The 18,468-nt window shown below is 44.6% G+C and overlaps 1 protein-coding gene across 1 annotated transcript in view; it reads right to left on the reverse strand.

The window, feature by feature from the left end:
* Window positions 1–301: 301 nt before the first annotated feature.
* Window positions 302–18,468, reverse strand: part of ell (elongation factor RNA polymerase II) — a 149,194-nt gene continuing 131,027 nt past the window's right edge. The window contains exons 7-12 of the mRNA XM_080212665.1: window positions 17,955–18,048; window positions 14,326–14,821; window positions 8,869–8,935; window positions 7,475–7,646; window positions 6,886–6,930; window positions 302–5,087 (exon numbers count right to left, since the gene is read on the reverse strand). Of these exons, the coding sequence (XP_080068791.1) occupies window positions 4,971–5,087; window positions 6,886–6,930; window positions 7,475–7,646; window positions 8,869–8,935; window positions 14,326–14,821; window positions 17,955–18,048 (991 nt within the window). The 3' untranslated portion in view covers window positions 302–4,970. The remainder of the gene's footprint in view (window positions 5,088–6,885; window positions 6,931–7,474; window positions 7,647–8,868; window positions 8,936–14,325; window positions 14,822–17,954; window positions 18,049–18,468) is intronic.

Consider the following 18,468-nt stretch of genomic DNA (forward strand, 5'->3'; position numbering starts at 1 on the left):
GAGTCCAGACAAGGGAGCAAAACCTTAAAATTACAGCTAGACGATTTAGGGATCAGGAATCTTCACGTGAAGGGTGGTGGAAATCTAATCTCTCTCACCAGGCTGGGGATCAACTGAAAAATTGAAATTGATAATATTTGTAAGAAAAGGTTTAAGGTTAACAGAACCTCAGGTTTCAGGGTTGCAGAAGCTACAGGTTTCTGGATAACAGTTCCTGCTGTTTGTCACTCAACACATATGTGAGGAAATAAAGACACAACAAGTGCTAATATTTATACATATAATCATTAAATATTCTGTAGTTCAACAATCATCCTAGCTTGTATTCCTTGGTATATACAACTCCGTGATCAGTTCCTTAGCTACATTCACTCAAAAATATTAAGAGTGTAGAAACATTTTTATCTGACATCTGTTCTCAAAAAAATAGTTTTATTTAAACTCCAGAAGGTTCAAAAATTTTTAAGTTTTTGTTTTTTAATTCAGAAATATGTTCTGAGAGCTGGGTATTGTAACACTGTGCACAGGGTTAGCAGAAAGTATAGCAAGGTAACAGAGGACAGACTCACTGCTTCATTTCCTGGCTCATTAAGTAAGTCACAAAGGAGAAATCTGGTTGAAATACTGGGGTGGAAGAGCAAAACAATGAATTCTGGATATCTAAACAAACTGGAAAAAATGCAATAGGACAGGACCACCTCAAAGGGAAGACAAACTTAGTCCTTCAAGCCCTTATCCAAATGGTTTTCCTATTTCTTTGTCTGATAAGGACCTCACCGCTCCGTGCCCCCAACGCTCCTCTTGCCAATCCCAAGGTTGCAATGTACACACAGCACAAGAAACTACACACAATCTTTGGTGTGAACAGAAACTTCCAACCGAGGAAGGTGAGGAAGTGAAAATACATGAACCATCGATCACACCCAGTGCTCTCCACTCATTCCTTGGCAGGTGGCAAAGGCGTTATTGGAGGCCATGTGGGGAAGCCTTTACTCCAAGAGACGTACAGGAGGAGGGATTCTGATCCTCTGGTATCACTGAACTTGGATGGGGCATAACACATTCAAACAGCAACTTAACACAAGTTTCAGACACATCCCAAACAGTGAACGACACTGAAGCATGTTGCAGTATGCACAACAGCCATTTGCCAATCGCAAAATCTTCAAAACAGTTGAGATGATTTGTTAATCTGGCTTTGGAGAGAGATGATTGGATTGTTGATGTCCATAAGGACCACCTGGGTTTTCCATCTCATCTGATCAAACCCTCAGGAATGTGGTACCCTCTCAGTCTTGCTCCAGTATCAGCCTAGATTACCTATTTAAGTCCTAGAGTAGGACTTAAGAACCCACAAGCTACTGACTTGGAGGGAAATGGGCCAGAGATTGGGGCGCAAGGGGCCACAGACATGAGATAGCTGTGAGGAGATGTACATACAGCAACACTATCTTTGATTCAATCAATGCTGCTTTCTGTTACAAATGAGTAAATCGCAGACCTAAACTAATGACGGACTGTTTCACTGCTTTACCCTCAAGTGATTGTTACGTTTTTAGTACTTGGGATACAGGAATTCAGAATGTCTGTATGCTATGCCTGTGTCCATACAGAACTCAAATTCCAGGTAACAATAAAAGTTAAATGAAAAGTAATCGAGACCTGATATAGATTTCTCAATAGCATTGGGTGAGCCAGTGCTGGTGTTTGTTCCAATGTGCTGTCATCATTTAGGTGAAATGGGGCAGGTGTCGGGTTTATTTAACTTTTTTTTGTGTTCACTGATTCCCAGAGCCAGTACCAAGTCAAGTACTGTACTGTCAAAAGCTCCATTCCAAATGTGGTGTATGGTGAGGTAGAAACAATACACTAACCCCAATTCTCATAGCCACATAGTGCCGTCATTGGACACATGGCCACGAGCTGTACCAACATCCATTGCAAGACAAAATACTAAATTTAGTCTTTTTCTATGGGCACCAACTGTTTAAACAAAGACAAGGGTTGGTCCTTCAATCACCACTGCTGTCAAGCAGTCACACTATGATTCTGCAGTCAGTTAGTTCCTGGTTTGGAACAAAACTCTAGTGCAATGTTAATCCAGCTTTAAAAAGTGCTCAGATCCCCCGGATGCTATAAACTGAGGAACGTGTTCTACAAAGCGTGTAGTTCTGCGTCTGGCAAACATAATTCTGACTGGCAACAGGGCTCAGACATTGCCCATATTCTTTAACTCTAATTTCAACCTTAATATATAATCCTGTACAGAATAGGCTGGTGTAGGCTGACCCTTTACCAATGTTGCTGTTTAATGGGGAGAGAGATAACATTCACTGACAGAAAAAAAAATTCGAATATTTTGCCTACACCTCCCAGATGCAGACTGAGTCCTTGAACCAGTGTGCTGGGAAAACAATTAACAGTTCAAACTTCAAAGAATCTTTACTTATAAATAAATTAAGGTATACAAAGGATTGTGCAAGACAGGATTGGAAGATTCCATTAGACTCCCAGGGGCAGGTTACCCAATTCTGCACTCGACAGCCCACAACCTGCTGAGGGCTTCTCTCCTCACATTCCAAAGACAATGATTACAGCAGGTCTCCCATAGTTCCAGCTCGGAAGGGGCAGTGAATGCAGTGGAATCGCTCCTCAGAGGTAGGTCAGCGAGGAAGTTAGAAAACAAAGGGACCCATTCAGAACTGTGGGGAATGTAGAGTGGAGATTGGGATCCAGCTGATATCTGCTTCTTGGAGGTCACAACAGAGAATGCCTGACTCATTCTCCAAAACACACTAAAATCAAATCTGTTGCAATTTCACCCCAACCTTTTCAGAGTAAATTAATGAAACAAATATCAAACAGAAACCAATGATGTCAGGCTATTGAATGAAGTCCTGTTAATACTGAACAAAATAATGTGGCCACATCCATGAGGCATCCCACCCACCCAGCCAGCCAGCAAAGACCCACTCCAAGGTAAAAGACAATATTGGCACATTTCATTGCTGGGCTGATAACAGTGTGATACACTGGAGCTCCTGAAAATCCTCAAATGAATGCCAATCACTCTGCAATTACTATCGTGTGTCAATGAATCTGGGGCTTGGTGAAAGGCATAAATCACAAAAGAACTGAAAATGCAAGGGTCAGATGGGAGAAAGCATTTGATTTGTAGATTAGATTTTCAAATCTGAAAACATTCAATGAAATGTCTTTACTTTGTCTCCAGTAGAGCAGTAAGATACTGTTGGCTATCTAGTGTACATTTTAAATTATTCTCTTTGTGCATCTCACAGGGCTGGACTAATTTAGGAATAAAAGGATCATAACGTGAATTGAGAGGGTGAGGATGGTGAGGTTTCAATGGGACCTTGCACATTCCTTTATGTTTTAACCTGAGTAAACTGCATCAGTCAGATTTTTGAATGTGCTTTGTAGAAGATTAAAGTACAATTGTCTTTCCTTAGATTGTTCAGATTAACATCTCATCTCAAAAGCTCAATGCAAGAAGCACTGCTAGAGAGATGGATGCATCACTCAACTGGAGCCTGAAAGACAAAGTTGCACAGCAAGTGCAAATCAGGATAAAGAGATGGCTTTGTCAGGGAATGGGACAGGAGCCACAATTCAGGAATCAGCATCGCACAACACAGAAGATGGTGTGGTATCAGCAGCCCTTAGCTGTCTAGAGCAGGTGACGAGGGAGCTTGTAGTTCAAGCTCTGAACTTGGAGGAAAAGGGAGGCAAGACTACCTTAGGTAAAGGTTAATGACATAAGCAGTTGTCTCGCTGTTGGCCCTTTAGATGGAAAGGAGGAAGGGCTGAGTGAAGAATGGAATATACAAACACTGGGAATTTCAGAACCACAGCATCAAGGCATAACTGAGGCCCTTGTAGGAGACATTGGCACAAGAGTGACCCTCATGGGCAGTGATGAAATCCTGAAGCACTGCAGCCAGGACACTATGAGACAAGTTTTGACAGAATCTGGATCTCTCTATCTCCAAAACATTATTCATTATATAAAATAATACAATCACTTACTCGTGATTCCATTCACTCCTGCCTGGTTTGAGATGGGGGTGGGGGTGACAGCACTGATATTGGTTCATTAGTTTACCCAGCCTGTTGGGGGAAAGATGCCATTTCATTGTGGGACTTGCCCAGTTGCACTGATCACAGTAAATAACATCTCTAGTAAGTTCAAACACCTTTTTCTTGGAGTTGGTAGGTGGGATCTGAACTTCAGGTTATTAGTAGCTAATAGCCTGAAAAGCAGATGTAGCATGGCCATTAGCAAGTGCCTGGCTGGCTTCAAAGAAGATTCACTGGATGCTGCAGCTTGTACCTGTAACCCAGCGAGTCAACGGATAGTAACTGCCCTCGGATTCCCAGTTATTGCAACCACTGCAGTTTCTGGACAGACATTTTAAATACTTTACGAGGAAAGTGGGCACTTAATGCCAAACAACCAGGGCAGAAAGCGCTCAAATAAACAGATGCCAACCCCTCAAACTAGTCTCTTTGGGTGGCAGAGTTTACATATAATACTTGGACCATATCTTGCACAGTGAAGAAGGCAGACAAAGGCAACAGCAGCAAAAATATCGCTCCCAAAAGGAAGAGTTTGAAGAGTCAGGTGAGGGGCACATAATGAACAAATTTGCAGAGTCTGGGGCGGGGAAGGAGGAGGAGACAGTAAGTCTGGGGACACAATGAACAAAAGTCCTGGATACAGCTTCCATTTTTTTAAACCCTTTGTCCTTTAGAACACTAAACTCTCCTCACTAGACAGTTACTGACAGGGATTCCCCCCTCCCATCCCCACAAGTTTCTCCAATTAAAGTTAGCGCTGGTCTCAGTCGATGCAGTTTTCCTCCTCTTGTGAAACACACACAGGAGAAGCTGGAAACAACTAGATGCAATTGCTTGCTGTATCTCTCTCTCTCGCTGGTTAAATAGCCATGCTAATGCCAGGTTTGCAGCTGCTTCTGGTCATATTCTGCTATCAATTTCTTAATGTGAGCCAGTTTGTTGTGCAGATATTCACAGCGATATTTCTCCTGGCTGTAATTGGGATTTGTCTGCATAAAAAAAGAAATACATCATTAAATTAAATTAAACTCAGACCCCACATCACACTCTCAACTTCTATGCCTGACAGTAACGGCAATTTCAAATATAACATTGAAGCAGTACTTGCAGAAGGCTATCGGGAGAGGGCAGGGCAATGGGATTAGTTTTGGACAGCTCCAACAAAGAGCAAGTATAGACAGGAAAGGCTGAATGGCTTTGTTCCATGCTGTAAACTCAAATGGTTGTATCTCCCAAAAATAATTGATTCATTAGATGTTTAATGATTTAGTTAGTGAGGCCAGTGACAGATCACACCCATTGCCCAGCAACTCTTCACTAAATGGGTTGCATTGAGTTAGAGGTGTTGTAATTAGCCTCAGAGAGACGGTAGCACACAGCTGATGCACTCTGTCCTAAATTCACAACACACTGCTGCTGATATTCAACTGGAATCAACTGCACTGCACCAACACAAGGTCTTCGCTGCACCCACTGTTTAAATTCTTTACACCTCTGTGTTACTCACTCTGCTCCGACACATTGCCACCAGCTTTCTGCATCCTACTAGCCTTGTCCCACCTGCTCAGCAGCTGTTCAGATGAGGAGGATTGTAACAGACACCTACAGACGCTGAAAGACATCGTCATAAGAACAGGATATGGCACTTGACTCATCGATTGACGGTTCTGACGTGCCACAGCGAAAAACTGCACCAACCTCCTCAAAAGACAAACACGGGACACAGTGGACAGAATACCCTTCATCGTCTAGTATTTCCCTGGAGCGGAGAAGCTACGACATTTTTCCAGAGCCTTCAACATGTCATTGATGAAGACAAACACCTCGCCAAGCCCATCCCCCCACCCCCATTTCTTGCCTTCAAACAACTGCACAATCTCAAACAGACCATTGTCCACAGCAAACTACTCAGCCTTCAGGAGAACAGTGATCACGACACCACACAACCCTGCCACAACAACGTCTGCAAGACGTGTTGGATCATCGACATGGATGCCATTGTCTCACCTGAGAACACTACCCGCTAGGTACGTGGTACACACTCTTGCGACTCAGCCAACGTTGCCTACCTGATACGCTGCAGAAAAGGATGTCCCGAAACATGGTACATTGCTGACACCATGCAGACACTATGACAATGGATGAAAGGACACTGCTCGACAATCACCTGGCAGGAATGTTGTCTTCCTGTTGGGGAACACTTCAGCGGTCACGAGCATTCAGTCTCTGATCTTTGGATAAGCATTCTCCGAGGCGGCTTTCATGACACATGAGAACACAATCGCTGAGCAGAAATGGATAGTCAAGTTCCGCATACATGAGGACGGCCTCAACTGGGATCCTGGGTTCATGTCACATTATCTGTAATTCCCACGATTTACCTGGGCTTGCAAAATCTCACTAATTGTCCTGGCTGGAGACAATAGACACCTCTTTAATCTGTGCTTAACCCTCTCTCCACTCACATTGCCTGTGCCTTTAAGACTTGATTACCTGAAAAGACTTGCATTCCAACCATTATCTTGTAAATTGAGTTTGTGTCTATATATGCCCTGTTTGTGAACACAACTCCTCATGCACCTGAAGGAATAACACTCAAAGCTTTTGCTACCACATAAACTTGTTGGACTTTGACTTGGTATTCTGAGACTTCTTACTGTGCCACCTGCAGTTACCAGGAGTTTGGCCTTTCCAGGGTTGCCCCCTCCACCAGAATCTAATTCCGGTTCACCGTTACTGTTCTAGTGGGAACATTGGCAGCAGCAGCAATTTCTGCATGACATTTACCTTCTTAATTTTTCGATATTCTTGTAATATCTGGTCATGAGTACTCTGTGAGAACAAGAACAAGATGCATGGGTAAAGGTCAGAGACAGAATGGCAACAGACTTTACAAAAATACAATCTAAACCTAATAAGGGGCAATCTCTCAGCATCATGTAAACAAGTGGAAGTTGGCCCACTTTTTGAATGTAGAATACTTGCTCTGGTTATACAGGTGATAGTCAGCTTATATAAAACAAATCTTTCTATTAAGTTCTCAGAAAAAATATTTCCACAAGTACTGTTTGACCAAATCACGATGAGACAGAGCTGAGGGGCTGCGTAACTGACCCTCAACCTCAAATGCTAAACAAACTGGGTCTCAAACCAAAGTTTTACTACATGGGTTCAAACAGCACCTGGGTCCACACACACAGGAGGGGATAAAGAAAAATTTGAACAGGGAAATGTGATGCTTCTCTGAAACACCTGAGTAATGTTTATAAAATGCACTGGGATTCGCTGTCCTGTCATTGACTGGTTGTGTGTGGGAGAGGCAGGTGGGAGGGCTATGTGTAATTATTTCCTGAGACTGAAGTAATTATCCTCATACCTTGTAGTCTGCAGATCCGGGTGAGAGCTGTTTCAGCTCAGCGTCAAGCTGTGTGAATCGCCTGGTAATGCTCTCTATCCTGGAGTGCAGGTCCCGGTACTCACTGTACTCTGCATTGAAATCAGTTTTGTAACCCTGTCTCTGTTCCTGCGATGCAATTGCTGCATATTTGCTGAGGGAGGAAACCACACCAGATAACACTTCACACAAGGAGTCAGAAAGAGAAGTGGCACTACCAGGGTATTATTACATTTTATGGTGTTACACAAACAACTCTGGGCTTCATTTATGCAAACATAGAAATTTTACAGAGAAATGCAACAGCAAGTAACAGATTAATTGAGGGGAAATGTGTTTCTGGTTGTGTAGCTTGAGGGAGAGGAATTTTGGACACCTTCCCAACAGCACAGTGGGATCTTTACCATTCCCCTGCACTGAACCGTACTTTATTCTCACATCTGAAGGATGGAAATTACAACAATGTAGCACTCCCTCAGCACTGGCCCTCTGACAGTGCAATCCCTCTGGCCACCAAATACAGAACATTTCCGTTTCCACTTCCAGACGCTGCTCAGTAGCTAGTCTGAGCTTGACAATCAGCAACTTTGGCTAGGAAGGCCAATAACTCTATTAGCCTGGGATCCCACAGGTGATCACACTGACCTATGAGTGTGAACATGTCTGCACATCATCTGGATATTCTACAATACAGTGATTATTGGAAATCATTGGGGGAAGTGTGGTAATATAGCAGTCATCCCAAGGAGCAGGCTAATATCTGGAGACAAGGCTCCAAATCCCACCATAGCGACTGGCGGAATTTAAATTCAACTAATAAACTCAAAATTTTTAAGATAATGTCAGTAACATTGACCATGAAACTATCATTTGTTAAAAAAAACTCATCCATTTCATTGGTGACCTTATGATGATCTTACTTCTTTGATCTGGAAGGGTCACCCAGACTCGAAGTGCTGGTTCTATTCTCTCACCACAGAGATAGTCAGACCAGCTGAGATTTTTCAGCATTTTCTGTTTTTGTTTCAGATTCCAACACCCGCAATATTTTGCTTTTATTTTATGAAGAACTTACCCGGTCTGACCTACGTGTGACTCCGGACCCACAGCAATGCAGTTGACTCTTAAAATGCCCTCTCAAATGGGCCAGCATCCACTCAGTTCAAAAGCAATTAGGGACGAGCAACAAATATTTTCCTTGCTAATGATTCCCACATCCCATAAAAGAATTTAAGAAAAGCTCACTAGCTTATGAAGAATAGACCCTTGTCTGAGTACAGCTGAACACGTATTCAACACATGAAGATATCAAGAGGCTGAAAAAGAAACACTGACTACAAGGGCCAGCCAAAGGCTGCGAAAGAATTTGTACTTACTGTAAATAATCAGGCACGTCTGATGCCGATGTTGGAACAGTGGAACTGTTACACATCCCATTCAAACCTACAAGGAAACAGATTAAAAAAGATGAGCCCAAAACATCACAAACGAGGCATGAAATCTCCAAACAGAGCAGCACCACTTCACCTAGCTCTTTTGTTCCCGAACCTTCCACATTTGCCCCATGTGCAACAGCACAACACCTCCAGCGGTCTCTCATCCAATAGTACAACCACTCCCCCACATAGCCCATGTCCAAGAGCCCCCTTGCACCACCTTTCTCTCTGTAAAGGGACTGAGAGTTGCTGTTTGCAATGTAAATGTCAGTCTGCTTTATTGCAGCTGAGGTCACTGAGTTATTGAATTAGGCAAGCACTCTACAGATAAAGGTGTGACTATGCTGCTCTGTTCAATGTTGTGCAAACCTTGCCATTAATCTTTTTATACGCAGAGGGGCACGGTGGTTAGCACTTCTACCTTGCAGCACCAGGGATCCAGGTTCAATTCTGGCCTTGGGTCACTGTCTGTGTGGATTTTGCATGTTCTCTGTGTCTGTGTGGGTTTCCCCCAGGTGCTCCGGTTTACTCCCACAGCCCAAAGGTGTGCAGGTTAGGTCCACTGGCTATGCTAAAATTGCATCTTAGTATCGGGGAATTAACAGGGTAAATACATGGGCTTATTGGTGTCAGGCTTGGGTGGGATTGTTGTTGGTGCAGGCTCAATGGGCTGAATAGCCTCATTTGCACTGTAGGGATTTTATGATCCTATGTTTGGTGTGAGTGGAAGATTGTCGCTGCAACGGGATATGTGCAGTGCAATCTGCACAGTGATGTGGAGCGACAGAATCAGCAGTTTGTGTTAGGTGGCTGGGTTGGAATGAAGTGACGTGGGGTGGGGGAGAAGAGCTGGAAATAGCATAAGTCTGTAAGAAGCCAACTGGTGAAGTGTGCAGCACACATTCACCAGCAGGGTGAGTAGGCACTGCAGCCATTCACAAAGCCGGCTTCACTGCACCAACAACTGGAGTATTTCAGAGATACGCAAAATGCTGCAAGTACCTCCCTCTGGTGGATTCATAGCATTGCTTCAAAGTTGATGGTTCCAAAGTACAATTTCTGGCAGCATCCGGGATTACAGTCAGGGAAAATGCTGAACACCGGATATAAATGCAGAAATCCTGGCAATACATAGCTCAGATTACTCAGAATAAGGAGAGATATACAGGGATGAGAAAACAAGAGGAGTCAGTGCGTGCGGGACCCGCACCCCAGACAGAGTCAGTGCGTGCGGGACCCGCACCCCAGACAGAGTCAGTGCGTGCGGGACCCGCACCCCAGACAGAGTCAGTGCGTGCGGGACCCGCACCCCAGACAGAGTCAGTGCGTGCGGGACCCGCACCCCAGACAGAGTCAGTGCGTGCGGGACCCGCACCCCAGACAGAGTCAGTGCGTGCGGGACCCGCACCCCAGACAGAGTCAGTGCGTGCGGGACCCGCACCCCAGACAGAGTCAGTGCGTGCGGGACCCGCACCCCAGACAGAGTCAGTGCGTGCGGGACCCGCACCCCAGACAGAGTCAGTGCGTGCGGGACCCGCACCCCAGACAGAGTCAGTGCGTGCGGGACCCGCACCCCAGACAGAGTCAGTGCGTGCGGGACCCGCACCCCAGACAGAGTCAGTGCGTGCGGGACCCGCACCCCAGACAGAGTCAGTGCGTGCGGGACCCGCACCCCAGACAGAGTCAGTGCGTGCGGGACCCGCACCCCAGACAGAGTCAGTGCGTGCGGGACCCGCACCCCAGACAGAGTCAGTGCGTGCGGGACCCGCACCCCAGACAGAGTCAGTGCGTGCGGGACCCGCACCCCAGACAGAGTCAGTGCGTGCGGGACCCGCACCCCAGACAGAGTCAGTGCGTGCGGGACCCGCACCCCAGACAGAGTCAGTGCGTGCGGGACCCGCACCCCAGACAGAGTCAGTGCGTGCGGGACCCGCACCCCAGACAGAGTCAGTGCGTGCGGGACCCGCACCCCAGACAGAGTCAGTGCGTGCGGGACCCGCACCCCAGACAGAGTCAGTGCGTGCGGGACCCGCACCCCAGACAGAGTCAGTGCGTGCGGGACCCGCACCCCAGACAGAGTCAGTGCGTGCGGGACCCGCACCCCAGACAGAGTCAGTGCGTGCGGGACCCGCACCCCAGACAGAGTCAGTGCGTGCGGGACCCGCACCCCAGACAGAGTCAGTGCGTGCGGGACCCGCACCCCAGACAGAGTCAGTGCGTGCGGGACCCGCACCCCAGACAGAGTCAGTGCGTGCGGGACCCGCACCCCAGACAGAGTCAGTGCGTGCGGGACCCGCACCCCAGACAGAGTCAGTGCGTGCGGGACCCGCACCCCAGACAGAGTCAGTGCGTGCGGGACCCGCACCCCAGACAGAGTCAGTGCGTGCGGGACCCGCACCCCAGAGAGAGTCAGTGCGTGCGGGACCCGCACCCCAGAGAGAGTCAGTGTGTGTGGGACCCGCACTCCTGTGAGTTAGTGTGAAGTGAAATACAAGCTGAAAGCACACTTGGGAGTATGATTTTATAGCTGTTACTGAGATTTTTTTTTGCAAGAAGGGAAGGAATGACCACTTTATTTCTGGTTACAAGGTTTTCAAAATACAAAGGGAGCTACAAAAGAGAGGGATTACAATATCGAAACAATTATAGCTGCGAGGAGGGATAATGTGGTGCAATGATCTTCAAATGGGGCCATATGGGATGAACTGAAAACTAAAAGAGGGGCAATCATGCTCCTGTGTGTTCAATAGATCGGCATCTGGGCGACCTGGGGGGGAGCAAATAAGTAGGGAAATTTCTTAATTATGAAAATAAATGGCTTTAAGAAGGGAGAATTTCAAGTATCATAATATTAACTGGGCATTAACTTGAAGTAAGGAGGGAGCAGAATTCTTGGAATGCAATCAGGAGAATCTCTCTTAAATCAGCATGCAGCGTATCCAACAAGAGGAGGGGTAATTCTGGCCTTAGTTTTAGGGAATGAAAAGGTAGATGCAATGAAAGTCAATTGGAAAGCACCTTAGTGGAAATGGCAATAATTCATTTTGATTTAGCCTGGTTATGTGCAAGGACAAGGATATAAATGGAATAACTCAAATTGGGAAAAAGCTAATTTTATAAAGCCAAGATGTGATTTAGCTGAAGTGCATCGGAAATAACTTCTTAAATGTGCCAGACCAGTGAGAGGCATTGAAAGAGGAATTGGGTTCAGAACAAGGATAGCTCTTTAAAGAAAAATGTGTTATTAACAAATTCAGTGCCTCTTGGATGTTAAGGAGCTTAAAGGAGAGGATAAAGGAAATAAGGGAAGTTCATGACAGATAGCGAGAGGTACATTTTACAGAAAATCTACAGAAGTATGGGAAGTAAGCAAAGAAAGAGCCAAGAAATCTTGTAAAGTAAAATGAAGGGGAAATTTTTTTTCAAAATAAATTGATATAAAGCAAAAGGATAACTAAAGAATGAGAGTTTATTGTTAACAGGATCCAAGGCAGTTGGCAAGGCCAAAACCAAAGCACTGAGTTTTTCATCATTGAGGGAATTTATTGACTTGTTCAGTCTTGTCCCCTGCTACCCCTTCTTTATTTATGGTCAAAGACAATTAATACTCATTCTATTTTCTTTTAACCATACCATAATAATTGACATTAATGAACCTTAATATTTAATTGACAAATGAATAACATATGTTATAGATCAGGTGGGTAATGTGTGTACCTGTGTGTGGAGGACGGTGGGGTGGAAGGATGTGGGTATGATTCTTAATGAATACATTAAGCCTGTTTTCACAAAAGCAAAGGATAACACAACAGGGAGGAGTGTGAAATACGAGATGAACTTAACATGCAAGAGAGGACATATTCAGGCATTTGACAACTTTGAAAATGGATAAATCCCCAGGCCCAGATGAAATTCAACCTAGGGTCAAAGGCTTTGACCATTTCCAATCCTCTTTGGTTACAGGTTGACAGAACTGGAGGATGTCAACTCCTACCATTGTTTAAAAAAAGATTAATTAGAGGCCAGTCATCCTAACTGTTTCCATGCTGTAAACCTCTATGACTCTAACCTCAGTGTTGAAAAAATTCTGAGGGACAAGATAAACCTTCATTCAGAAAGACAAGGATTAATCAAAATCTGTCAGCAGGGATTTAAGGAGGAGGCTCATGTCTGGCTAACATGGATGAATTTTTTTGAAGTAGTAATGAGGAGGGTTGATGAAGGTCAAGCATTTGGTGTTTTCTGTACAAATTTTAACAAGCTTTTGATATGGCAAACTGATCACAAAAGTAGAAGCCCACGGAATTCAAGGCAAAACAGCAATTTGGTTTCACAACTGTCTGAGGCAGGACGCAAAGGATAATAGTCGATGGATGTTTGTGTGACTGGAACGCAACATCTAGTGGTGTTTCTGCAGGACTCAGTCCTTGCTTTTTGTGATATACATTAATGCTTGGATTTGATTAGCAATTAAGAAGTTTGCAGATGACACAAAAATCATCTGTGCAGCTCATGATGAATAAGAAAACTAAAGTGCAGGAAGATATCAGTGATCTAGTCAGTTCGGTGGAGAGTGGTAAGTGGATTTCAGTCTGGAGATGTGTGAGGTAATGCATTTCGGTGAGGACAAAGGGGAAGGGAACAGTCAGATTCTGAGAAATGTAGAAGAACAGAGACACTTAAGAGTGCATCGCCACACAAATCCCAAAATGTGGCCACACAAATCCAAGGGTGGTTAAGAGGGATACTAGAAACTTGCCTTTATTAGCTGAAGCATAGAATATAAGAGTTCAGAGGTTATGCTGGAACTGTGTAAAATATTGGTTAGGCCATGGCTGGAGTACCACATACTGTTCTGGTCACCACGCAATAGGAAAAAAATATGTTTGCACTAAAAGGATACAGATGGGATTTAACAAGATTGCTTCTGGGACTGGAATTTAGGGATGAGGAATGATTGGATGGTCAGAGGCTGTCTTCTTTGGAACAAAGCAGGATGAGGGGAGACCCAAATGAAATGTGTAAAATTATGAAGGGTCTATAGATAGGAAGGCCCTATTTTCTTTGATTAAAGAGTCCATAACCAGGCAGCACAGATTTAAACTAAGAGGCAGGAGATTTAGAGGGAAATTCTTCCACACAGCAAGTACTGAGAATTTGGGATTCATTGCTTGAAAGGATAATAGAGGCAGGAATCTTCAGAATATTTAAAAAGCATTAGGATATTGCCATAACCTACAGGGTTACGGCAATATCCTAGTGCTTTTTGAATATTCTGAAGGCCAAGAACAGGAAAGTGGGATTAGGCTGGATGATTTCATATCTGCCGGCATGAACATGATGGGTCTAATGGCCTCTTTTCATGCTGTATATTTCTACGATTCTATGAACACCCACCTGCAGCCTTCTGAGGAGCAGTTTTCTTCTGCTCCCTGCAACTCTGAAGGAAATCACAGACTTTTACTCGCTCTCCACACCCTTCCTCGCTGCCCTGCTTCTCCCTTGCTCGCTCCTTGTCCTTATGCTTTTTAGGCTTTTTCTTTGACTTCACGTGGAGTGAAGGTGCGCTCGGATGAGGAAAATGCGAGGGGGGCGGGCAGACAGTTCGCTCTGGGACCTCCTGGCTTTCGCAGTCCCGGCCATTGTGACTTGAATTGCTGCTGACTTCTGAAGGAAGGTTGTGTGGTCGCTGAATATCCACGAACGCCGGCAAGGTGGAAGTGGAGCTCACCGAATCGGGGGCAGTCGACTGGATAGAGGAAGCTCCTGCCTCTTTCCCACTGGAGGGATTTATCCTGCCATTTAAAGTCGGTGGAACCCGACTGGTCAAAAGAGATATCCTTGGCTTCTTATTGGCTAATGGATCAATAAAATCGGTGGGTAGTGATCGTTTCTAGAAAGAGGAAACACTTCAAGTTATTTCTGCGCAAGCACAGCCTTAACTGATAGACTATATCAGAAACCGTTCATGACACATATTACTTTATTTCCACAGTAACCGTGCTGCCTGAAGGACACAGAGTGAGTTCACTACAAAGCAGACTGGTGAACTGAAAGGAAGTGACATGTGTGCAGTAATTTAACTTGGGACTGTGAATAAATAACACTCTAGGGTACAGTTACAAAACTTATAAATCTTGTTGCAGGATTAGAGATGAGAATACTTTTCCTCCCACAAGTTTTGGGCAGAGTAATCCTGACATTGTTGCAAAGGAACAAATCAATTCCTGACAAAGGACAGAGTTGTGGACATATTAACAATTAGTTTGGTCGGAATTTTTGTGTGCGCGTGTGTGCGTATGTGGGCAGGAGGGGGAGCGGGTGGAGGATACGCAAAAGAAGAAAAAGCAAGAGTTCACGACAGAGATGGTAACAGGACTTGAGTTCAACCCCACAAAAAGTTTTTCTTGTTAGCCAAGATTGTGTGTATTTGGTGGAGCTGGTGAGTTCTCTCCATTCAGCTCCAGTATAATTTTTGTCTAAAATTGCTGTAGATAATGGAGTACCTGATGGGACCAACAGTCTATCACCTTAACCCACTGAAGTTTAAGGATTTGAATGGTTAGAAAAACTCAGAAATGGCAGCTTGGACATTATTCAAACAAAAACTTATCACAGAAATACACATCTTCCTGAGTGCAATTCAAAGTTTTTCCCCGTGGAATGACACATAAATAATGCACCAGTCTACCCAGGGCCACCATTATTCTTGAGAAATTCACATAATAAACATTGATGCCTATATGGTGAAAGTGAGATAATTTACAGCAATTTAAAACTCAGTTATCTATAGAATCAGCATGCAGATTGCTAATTGCTTGCATATTAGTGGATCGACTCTAAGCCCAACTCAAAACCCTGTCGAGCTGAAATGAACTTATCAACAACTATATTCTCAGCCAGAATCCATGACAAACCAATTTAAAAAAAAACAATTCAAACTAGTTTTCCTTGCATCCTGGTGTGTGCTTCATGTGGCATGTACAGAACAATTGCTAACTGTTTCAAAGTGGAAGGCCACTGGAAACACAAATTACTTCTTACCATGAAGCACCAACCTTAATGCTCTATCATAGGTTTCATTAACAGTCCCAGTGTAATTATAATTTATTGATGCAGTGAGGTTGATGGTAAGATCTGTTTTACAAAAGGCTAATGGCATAAATTGTCCAGCAACTTGTTGCGATTCTCATCCCACAATGTAACTCCACCACGCTACAAACTGGAAGAATCATTTTTGAACACACTAATAATAAAACCCTATACCTTTTATTGGCCTAATACTGCAACCAAACTTCTCCCACTTTGCAATATTAGCAACAATAAGTGGGAAATGCCAGGTTGAGTCAAAATGTTTGTTCACAGCAGTCGTAAAACCCCCGGTACTAAACTCATTCCAGTCATATTGACAATGGTGCAGAAAAAGGCAAACTATAAACTACTTGATTTTATAAATGGGAAATCATATTCGATAAATCTAACTGTTAGCGTTTTGACAACGTAGCTAGCAGCACAGATAGGGGAACGAGTGTATAGCATCAGAATAGCATAGCAGAAGAGGCAGCTATTCACACTTGTCAAGCATGCACTGGCTCTTTCAAAGAGCAATCCAGTTAGTCTCACTAACAGCACCATAGGTGTACCTACACCATATGGATTCCAGCAATTAAAGAAGGCAGCTCATCTTCACTTTCTCAAGGGCAATTAGGGATGGGCAATAAATGCTGGCCTAGTCAGCGACCCCACATCCCCATGAACGCTTTGTAAAAATGAGGATCAGGTGGTAGAGTTGGGGTAGCTCGTAAGTTGGATCAGCGTTGATCTTAATGAATGGTGGAGCAGGCACAAGGCACTGTAAGATCCTCTGCTCCTATTTCTCCTGCACTTATAAATTCTGCTGCAACACGATTGGTGATGGTCAATGTGACATTCCCTCAGTTAACCATCCGCCTTGAACCAGTAATTCACCAATATACATGGGCACTGAAATTCACTTATGTACGGCATCAATATCAATTCAGTGACAGCAAACAAACCAGCACATTTGCCAAAATATCACCTTGTGCACAGGAGGAAAGCCTTTTGCTGTTTCTATAAAGCTGATACCAGTGACAAAACTAATTCAGTAAGAGCCCCTTCACTAAAGTTGGAAGGGTTTGTGTTTGAGCCTCACTCAAAGACATGACCCAAGGGTATCTTTTAGTGGGATTATGAGCTCACTCGGCTAACACTGGGACATTGCCACATGAAGACTAGTTTAAATTTAAATAACTCTAATTTCCTGACTAGTCATAAATGGGCAGCACGGTGATTAGCACTGCTGCCTCACAGCGCCAGGGACCCAGGATCAATTCCAGCCTTGGATCATCATCTGTGCAGAGTTTGCACATTCTCCATGTGTCTGTGTGGGTTTCCTCTAGGTGCTCCAATTTCCTCCCACAGTCCAAAAGGTAGAATCATAGAATCCCACAGTGCAGAAGCAGGCCATTCAGCCCATCAACCACAATCCCAATTCACACTGTTTTTTTTCATCCCCACAACTCCATGCAGTCCCCCCAGTACCAAGGGACAATTTAGAATGGCCAATCCACATAACTACACATCTTTGGATTGTGGGGGGAAAACCAGACCACCTGGAGGAAACCTACACAGACACGGGGAGAATGTGCAACTTCCACACAGTGTCCTAACCCAGAAATCAAACCTGATATGCAGGTTAGGCTGATTGACCCTAGTGTCAGGGGGATTAGCAGGGTAAGTGTGTGGAATTACAGGAATAGGGCCTGGGTGAAACTGTTGTCATACAGACTCTATGGGACAAATGGCCTCCTTCTGTAGTATAAGGATTCTACGATTTTTGGCTGTAATCAGTTCAACAACCACCAGGTGGGGCTGCTATCACAGACACTCCAATGTGGTGCGTCACACAGCCTGAAAGGCAACAAGGCCAAAATATTACAGTCACAGAGACAGAAAATCAGACAGACAGTAATTTACTAAGCAGCACCTTGCTGTAGATGTCATACCTGTGGTGGAGAGGCTGAATTTGCGCTGTCCTTTGGACTTGATGAAGGCGTCTCCCCAGAGCCCCCACTGGGATTGTACGGCTGACAGGATTTCCTATGGAAACAGAATTAACATCCAAAAGTGAGAGAAGTCTGGATCCGAGACGGGAGTGAGAGGCTTGCACAGAGGAAGGTGGCACAGATACACGTCACTAAATTATCCTGGTGCACAAAGAACAACACAGCATGGGAAACAGGCCCTTCGGCCCACCGAGTCCACACCGCCATCTTAACAATGTGTTTTTCCTCCTCCACCCTTGACCCATGTCTATGCTGATGGTACCCCCATTGGAAACCAGATTAAGGGGAGAATAATTTAGGGACAATTTGTTACACATTTCTCAACTAACCATACTAGAGAGTTGGTAAACCACAGCCGACAGAAAAGTCAGAACTGCCAACTAGGATCAAACATGTCTCCCAACACACTGCTGGGACCCTGGTCAGACCCATCACAGTGCTCAGTGCATTCCTT

Source organism: Carcharhinus amblyrhynchos, chromosome 26 (assembly GCF_965287045.1).
Source record: "Carcharhinus amblyrhynchos chromosome 26, sCarAmb.v2.hapA, whole genome shotgun sequence".
NCBI classification, from domain to species: Eukaryota; Metazoa; Chordata; class Chondrichthyes; order Carcharhiniformes; family Carcharhinidae; genus Carcharhinus; species Carcharhinus amblyrhynchos.